Here is an 8,896-nt window from a genome sequence, read left to right as displayed (position 1 = left end):
TATATATACTTCCACACACATACACACACACTCAAACATACATACATATTAAAAAATTAAAAAACACTATTCCCTCTATGCACACACATATTTTTCATTATCTCATATTCGTACACACACACGCATACGCACACATAATTACTCAAACAGACAGACAGACACACACACGCACACACACACACACACACACACACACTCACACACATACTCACACACACAATCTTTTCATTTGAATCGACGACCTAAGTCTAAATATGAGATATTATGCGATTACTAACATTTTTCTTTCGATGAATCCTATCTGATTTCAACTGATCTTTGACCTAGTATCTCTGATGACTTTCCTCCAACAGTAACTGACCAACTTATTCTTACCTGTGTAACCTATATCGCAGTCACATGCCACAATGTGGAAGAGTTCTTGTGCATTGTTCTGGAAGTCACATTTACCATGTTTACAACCAGGACAGAGAACAACCTGGATCTCTTGGATTGGCGCCACGGCATTCTTACTGTCTTTAACAACAATTCTGAAATAGAGACATTGATATACATTATTTAAAACTTGATGTAGCACATTGTCAAAGTCATTTGTGATGGAACCCATTCACAAGCTTCATCTCTACTACCAGACAAGGCACAGGGACGCAATAGGGCAGCAAAGGATGGTGAAGAGCGGATAAAGGAAAAAAGGAAGACAGCCAACCCAGCCGTTACTAATTACCATAGCACTAAGAGAGAAAAAACTTTGAAAGGATAATGGAATAAAGGTTACGGGGGTCAAAGTCTTAAACCATGAATTTTATAACGATAAGAAAAATTAAATATTAAATATAAGGTAAATAAGTAAAATTATAAAAAAAAGAAATATATTAAGCTGTAAAAATTTTAAAGAAATATAAAGTATATAAAAAATATTAACATATATAAAAAATATGACGATATATAAAATTTATAAAAGGGCTATCAATAAGAATTGGCTGCTAGCTAATATAGTTAAACTGTGATTGAAAGTTTAATGATGTTGCATTTTGCCGAGAGACTAAATGAAAATTCGTTGTTGGTGATGAAAGCAGTAGGAATTTAAATCAGTGATCTGCATATAACACTGAAAGCAGATATATTGTTGAAAGACTTCTAAACTGCGGTATTCATCTCGAGTAAGCATCTGTTATAGATGTATAATGTCAAAAGAAAAAGACAAAAATATATAATGAATAAATAATGGAAGCCACTGTTATGTGCTGTACTTACTGAATGCTGACAGGTTCCGTGCTGGCAGGTGTATATATCACATATCCCTTATTGGTCTGGTTGTCATGGTAAATCTCCAGAGACTTGCTGGGCTTTGCCAAAAATGCCTGAGTGTTGTCGTCATCGATCACAGTAAAATTCAGACGTGAAGAAAGCCCTACACTGGCGTACATTACTCTCTTACTCTTGATTTGGGGCGGAGAATTTTCTATAAGAAATAACAGATTAATAAAGAAAAGAAAAAGAAAAGGAAATGAGAAAGGTACGCTGATAGATTTAGTCTGTTATGAGTGAATTGTTTTATCGCCTGAGTGAAGATGCGTGACCTAGTGTTTCAGGATCATCAGTTCACTATCATAACACTGTGGGTTCGGTTCGTAGATCGGGCAGTACGTTTTGTCACTGAGCAAGGCACTTTACTTCATAATGCTCCAATGTACTCAGCTAAACCTGAATACCAGCTTAGTATCGGAGCAGGCCACACGGTGTTTGTCTCTCTGTCACACCGTGGATGTTAGCGTGGAGGCGCAATGGCCCAGTGGTTAGGGCAGCGGACTCACGGTCATAGGATCGCGGTTTCGATTCCCAGACCGGACGTTGTGCGTGTTTATTGAGGGAAAACACTTAAAACTCCACGAGGATCCGGCAGGGGATGGTGGTGAACCCTGTTGTACTCTTCCACCACAACTTTCTCTCATTCTTACTTCCTGTTTCTGTTGTGCCTGTAATTCAAAGGGTAAACCTTGTCACACTGTGTCACGCTGAATATCCCCGAGAGCTACGTTAAGGGTACACGTGTCTGTGGAGTGCTCTGCCACTTGCACGTTAATTTCACGAGCCGGCTGTTCCGTTGATCGGATCAACTGGAACCCTCGACGTCGTAAGCGACGGAGTGCCAACAACAACACATCGTGGATGTACCGTTAGGTCAGAGAGTGGGAGAGAGGAGAAGGCGTCTATGCCTACTCACAACTATATAAACACGTTCGGAGAATGGAAGCACTTACCAAGCAAAAGGTTGGTAGGTGTTACTAAACGATACTCGTTCGCGGTTGGCATCGAATCCCACCCACTCGGCTGCAGCCATGCTGGGACTCCAACATACAGGATTTTCAACGATTATGTCGACAAAATATCGATATCCATTTATCGAACTACTAAGTTCTGTTTCACAGTAAAAAAGAAAAAGAAAAGAAAAAAGGAAAGGAAGCAGCTCCCATAGACTAATTAACTATTAATATTTTTGCTTGACCTACCGTTATTTCGATAGTCCAAAGGTGATCTACACAAATATACATACCCATCTATCTACACACACACACAAACACACACACACACACGCATGCGTGCGTGCCCACATACATATTGGTCGAAGTGTGATGATAGCAGAAGCCACTTGGCCAGTGTGTCGCAAAGTGGCATCCAACACAAACTTCCGTAAGACACACCCTTGTCTCCCCCAATTTTATCTTCGATAAATTTTATTTCATAATATCTCTAGCTTGAAGCATTGATTATTTTTGCAATGAAACTTGATCCACAAAGTTCTTAAAATAAACCCCTAGTTTTTTCGTGTTGATCGCTCAGGACTGATCAAAAAGAACTCCACATTAAGTAACGAAAAAAAAGTAAAAAATATTTCAAGGGAAGCTATTCTTTTCAATTTTTATATAAGTGATTTCCCCTGGCAAAATTGAACTTTAAAATATGTGAAAGGTATTTGGACAAACTTTATGGTCAAAATAAATTTCAGCCGAGAATATTCCAATCTTTATATTTCACACTTAATTATCCAATATTTCTTTCTTCCAGGACAGTAGAATCATACGAGAGAATTAGATTATTTTGTTGTTGCTTGATCCCATTACAATCCAGCCTGGGCTGAAAAATGATCAAAGGCAACTTCAACCATGACTACTCGATCAAACTCAGACTCCCGGGTACTGAATATTTAAAACTACGTTATCCATTTTCAAAATTGAAGTGATTGAATGGAGATTTGGCTGCTATTTCTAGCAGTCACATTGACCACATAAACTCGATAACTCAGATGATATTGGTGTCAGACTGAATGGATGGTATTTCATTGCAGAATACAGTTTCCAAGACATCGTCTGTTAACAGCTCCATATGGTAACATAATCATACATTAATTTTTTTTATATTTAAACAACCTGCAAGACTTTCTAAATGGTATACCTAGAGAAACATTACCTTGAATTTATTTTCAGTAGTGCGACCTGCCTCTTGATAAACTATGGCTCATGCGACTCAAATTCTCGAGTATAGAAGCCTATGCCTGCTTTAACGAATGACACCTGCTAGAAATAACAGTAGAATTCTGCTTTAAGCACGCCACATAACTCCTCATAACTTTTATATTTTTTGGAATTTTCAGAAAAATTTTGCGAATTTGTATACCGCACACGGAAATTCACACGACTATGAATGAATAAATAAATAAATAAATAAATAAATAAATAAAAATAAAATAAAAACAAAAATAATAATAATTATTTAAATTTTAAAATAATTTTTTTTAAAATTCGAAATATTTTTGAAATCCCAGTTTAAAATACGGACATTTCGAATTTTTAGATTAAACACAGCAATAGATTATTAAAAGTGTTTATGGGGAGAAAGCTAATGAAAAACATCAATACGTCATTCTGACAAATAAATGAAGAGGGTATGAGTAATCGTGAGATGTGCTAAAATTAACAGCTAAATAGCCCTTAAATCACTGTGCTTTTTGGTTTTTGCGTTTTTGCGTAATCGTATGAATTCTCGTGTTTAAAACACAAATTCGCAAAAATTTTCTGAAAATAAAAAAGTCACGAGGAGTTATATGGTGTACTTAAAGCAGAATTCCGCCGAAATAGCAACCAAATCTCCACCAATATATTTATTTACTACTGTACGCTTTGAGTTCGAGCTCTACCGAGTTCATTACTTCTCATTTTTTTCTTTTTTTTCGTTTTTTTTTTTTCAGGGTTTGTTAAAATGAGCACTAGTCAAACGTCGGAGCAACCCTTTCTTTATTCTATCTTGCACATTCTGAATATTCCATGGGGACACAGGAGGTATACGAAGTGGGTATTTGCATCTGCTTTTAATAACAAGGGTGTTTAAAACTGTTAATAAAACCATTTTGAGTTTTGTTTTCTTACCTCGAAATTCTGTGTTGGCTTCAGCAGTTTGTTTGACTATTTTGGTATTTTCGGCTAATTGTTTGATGTTTGTTGTCCAGAGGTCATATAAGCACTCGATGTTATTTCGACAAAATCGTTTCGCCTCGTTATCACTTAAACTTAAGAGTTCTTCCTTGTTTATAAATCTCGGAGTGAAGTTGGCGTGTTTATAGCTGGAAGAATTTTTACCAGCGGCATAAGTAAAACACGGTTTCTGTGCTTTCCCTGAAGAAAAGAATAGAAATAACACCGTTAGTGTGGGTACAAGAAGGTTTAGCAGAGTCGTTTTGGCGTTTTGGCACCAAAAACCCTGCATACGTATCTATTGACAGAATCGTATATGTGTATTAAGCAGAACGTTATGACTGTACACATATTTATTAGCAGAGTTGCTAGAGCCACAGCTGCATGTTTGAAGGAGGATACAGTCTGTTACACTGACACCAGTATGAACAAACAGCGAAGATGCTGTCAGATGGCTTTCGATACTGGATGTAATGGGTCGTAATCTCGTATGGCAATGCATTTTTGTCGGAGTGCCGCGCTACATATATGTTTTGTAGAAAAAGCAAAACAAAAAAAAAAAACTCTACTTACAAAGGAGACCGAAACGGTTATATATATCTTTCTCTGTGGCATTTGATGGTAACACACTGCCGTCTGGAGCTTGGAAGTCATTGTCAGGATTACCATCTACAACACCCAGTAAACCTCGTGTCAACATTACGGAACGCATTTCGGGTGGGTACGCTACACCTATGTCCAGTATTCCGTTAGCTTGGTTTATATTCAGGGTTAAACCTTAGAGAAACAAAAATAAAGATATATATATAAATTCAATGAAAAGTTATGACGATGTTAATAATTTTGATCTGTTGAAATGTTATGGACTTCTCATTTGCAACGGCTTCTTCAAATTCTGAAAACTGAAAATAAAACTTACAACATCTGCCTTTAAAGGATGGACCAACGAAAAGAGAATTGAGCTGTTATTGCCTAGATTATGGCACTAGTAAGTCCTAATACATAGTTTACGGTACCCAATAATACTAAAAATATGACTAATAGCCGTTTCTGGTATAGTCTCAAGGAGGGCAATTTTCGAAGGAGGAGTTAGTCGATTAATTTGCTGGGTCTGTACCCCGAATGAATGAAAGGCAACGTTGACCTCAGCGGTATTTGAACTCAGAGCTTAAATGGCCATAAGTTAAAGTATTAGATAAAATGATATTTTATATGATATTTAAACGATTCCGCCTATCCACTGCTCTTATAATAATCGTGAATTGACTGCTTAATCTAAATTATACTTGGATGGCATAATCATCAATTTGTGAACGAAAAAGAAAAAAGAAAAAAGAAAATTTCTCAGCTCCCTGGCGATATTAGAACCATGCACCTACCGCTTAATATGAAATTATATCAACAACTACATAACAGAGTACAAATCCACCTCAGATTAGGTGTTTTAGCTTATTTTTGATATTTTAACACCACCACTAATTTATATCCAGGCGAGTAGTTGGCAAGAATCAAATCAAGGTGGAGCACATTGTTTTGTTGGTCATTAGCATAATGACCAATCCTGCTAGCGGTAAATAACTGACGGATTTCCTTACAGAAATCAAGTTAATAGTCTTAAATAAAGAGAAACATTTCAAATGATGAAATGAGTATCGTACTGTCTTCTACTCCTTAACACAGTTATATAACAGGCAAACTGTAGCTGATTTGTTTTTCAATTGGGATTAGTTCTAGTTTTATGTCAAAACTGGTGCTTAAAATGTTTTACATCGTCCATAATAATTTCATTATTTTGTTTTATACTAAGGATTATGACGACAATGATGATGGCAGCGACGATGATAATGATGAAGTTGTTGATGAAATGATGATGACGACGACGATGATGACGATGATGCTTAAGTTGATAGCGATTATGATAACCGACATAAATGACCTTTCTGGAATATTCCTTGAATTCCTCCATTTTTCAGTTTCTTCAGCTTCATAAACTTCATAGACTGGTTGAAGTTTTCATCATTTACAAACTGGACGGTGAAATCGATGCCATTGGCGATGATGATGATACCTACAATACAAAGAAAATCACATGATATTTTCTTAATAGTTTTGTCCAGAGCAAACAGAAATTGGGGCCGTTTTATGGCCTCCAAGACTGGTGGCAAGAAGAGAAGGAGGTGGTGTTAACATATATACATATATGAGTAAAGATGTGGTCCCGGGTTCAGTCCCACTACGTGGCATCTTGGGCAAGTGTCTTCTACTATAGCCTCGGGCCGACCAAAGCCTTGTGAGTGGATTTGGTAGACGGAAACTGAAAGAAGCCCGTCGTATATATGTATATGTATATATATATATGTATGTGTGTATGTGTTTCTGTGTCTGTTTGTCCCCCCAACATCGCTTGACAACCGATGCTGGTGTGTTTATGTCCCCGTAACTTAGCGGTTCGGCAAAAGAAACCGATAGAATAAGTACTAGGCTTCTAAAGAATAAGTCCTGGGGTAGATTTGCTCGACTAAAGTTAGTGCTCCAGCATGGCCACAGTCAAAAGACTGAAACAAGTAAAAGAGTAAAAGAGTAAAATAAATAAATAAAATACGTTTCCGAAACTCTGGAAGACTACTTCTCATTTTTGTTCCCGTGGTGTGACACAAGTAAGAAACAATATAAATAATCTCTTCAATAAAGCGCCGGTACCTCTTGGGCAATGTTCTCATAATAGCTAGTACCTTATTTCCCTTTAAGAGAGTAATGTATTAAAGTATTACGTTAAGAATAACGACGAAACGAGAGACAGTTGTCCTTTAAATAACACATTACCAACCTCGGCAGTATGACTACGACCACGACCACTGAAGAAGTGGCTAACGTCGTTGTAGGTTAACTTTATCTAAATATAAGATGGAGTGGCCAGGGCTGGAATGTTTCAACTATAAGCCTTCTAAATTTAGGTTGACCTGGATTTAACAACAACAACAACGACATCATGCCATCATATCTCATTACCCTACACTTGACTACACCACACACTGGAGACATTCTCGTTGCTAGAAATAGAAACCAAATCTTCTTCAGATCACATCCTACTGTCTCAATGAAAGGACATATTGGATGATGCATTCTGGGATGCACTGTTCCTTAAGATAAGATGGGGAGTGTCGTGGTGTAAATACTTTTGATTCTAATTCTGAACACTTACGGTTGACCTTAAGGCTAAACAATAATAATAATAATAATAATAATAATAATAATAAGAAGAAGAACAACAACAACAAGTACACTCCATCAACTCAAACTACAACACACTTCATCACACCACCACACCATATTAAACTTAAACTGAATAGTAGTTACAATGATCGCAAGTGGATCGTCTTTGATGATACGACTTCCGTGTGTTGGCAATCCGTCGTTTACGACGTTGAGGGTTCCAGTTGATCCGATTAAGGGAACAGCCTGCTTGTGAAATTAACGTGCAAGTGGCTGAGCACTCCACAGACACGTGTACCCTCAACGTAGTTCTCGGGGATATTCAGCGTGACACAGTGTGACAAGGCTGGCCCTTTGAAATACAGGCACAACAGAAAAAGGAAGTAAGAGTGAGAGAAAGTTGTGGTGGAAGAATACAGCAGGGTTCACCACCATCCCCTGCCGGATCCTCGTGGAGCTTTAGGTGTTTTCGCTCAATAAACTCTCACAACGTCCGGTCTGGGAATCGAAACTGCGATCCTATGACCGTGAGTCCGCTGCCCTAACCACTGGGCCATTGCGCCTCCATGGATCAGAGGCCTACCTAAGGATAAACACCAACAATAAAACTTCTGCAGTAGATTCGATCTCCCAAACCGCGAGTAAGAAGTACCACCTTAGTCCCCGTCCATCTGCTTATCTCCTTCAAATTATTTTCTACATCTCTTACCCCACATCGCTTACATAGCAACCCGATAGAAGCGAGAACCTGTCAAGCGTACCAAAGACCAATACGTAAATTATGCAAATACCTTCTTTATTTTGCATTATTTCCACCTGGAAGGAATTGTTATAAACGAAATCCATGGCGACGAAAGCGGTAAATATCGTGGCATCAGTCAATTCACCGTGGACATTCTCTCCGCGTTCAGTGCGACCTTCTAGAGTGAACAAGCGATCTTTGGGCTTGTCCTTATGGTATATATTCAGCAGGGTAAACTCTCCCCATCCATTGAAGGTATAGAATTTGCCGTCAATAGTTTGAATATGTGGGTCACCAAAGGCTCCACCTGAAAGAAACAGGAAAGAAATGAATGAATTTGATATTTGATACATCGAAACAGGTAATATTTTCTTTATCTAATTTTAAAACCATTTTTATTAAATTCCTTCTTAAATTGAAATGTCTAAGACTTACTTCTGTGCTATTTCCATATATTTATATATATATATAT

General features: G+C 37.5%; 1 protein-coding gene across 1 annotated transcript in view; it reads right to left on the bottom strand.

Annotated features, from left to right (window-relative positions):
• The window catches only part of LOC106879239 (mucin-like protein), a 77,172-nt gene that overhangs the window by 60,403 nt on the left and 7,873 nt on the right, over positions 1-8,896 (bottom strand). The window contains exons 7-12 of the mRNA XM_052974115.1: positions 8,474-8,731; positions 6,406-6,537; positions 5,043-5,246; positions 4,425-4,670; positions 1,255-1,462; positions 376-530 (exon numbers count right to left, since the gene is read on the bottom strand). Coding sequence (XP_052830075.1) covers positions 376-530; positions 1,255-1,462; positions 4,425-4,670; positions 5,043-5,246; positions 6,406-6,537; positions 8,474-8,731 — 1,203 coding nt within the window. The remainder of the gene's footprint in view (positions 1-375; positions 531-1,254; positions 1,463-4,424; positions 4,671-5,042; positions 5,247-6,405; positions 6,538-8,473; positions 8,732-8,896) is intronic.

This window comes from Octopus bimaculoides, chromosome 17, assembly GCF_001194135.2.
Source record: "Octopus bimaculoides isolate UCB-OBI-ISO-001 chromosome 17, ASM119413v2, whole genome shotgun sequence".
NCBI classification, from domain to species: Eukaryota; Metazoa; Mollusca; class Cephalopoda; order Octopoda; family Octopodidae; genus Octopus; species Octopus bimaculoides.
This window is presented reverse-complemented; position numbering and strand designations above follow the sequence as displayed.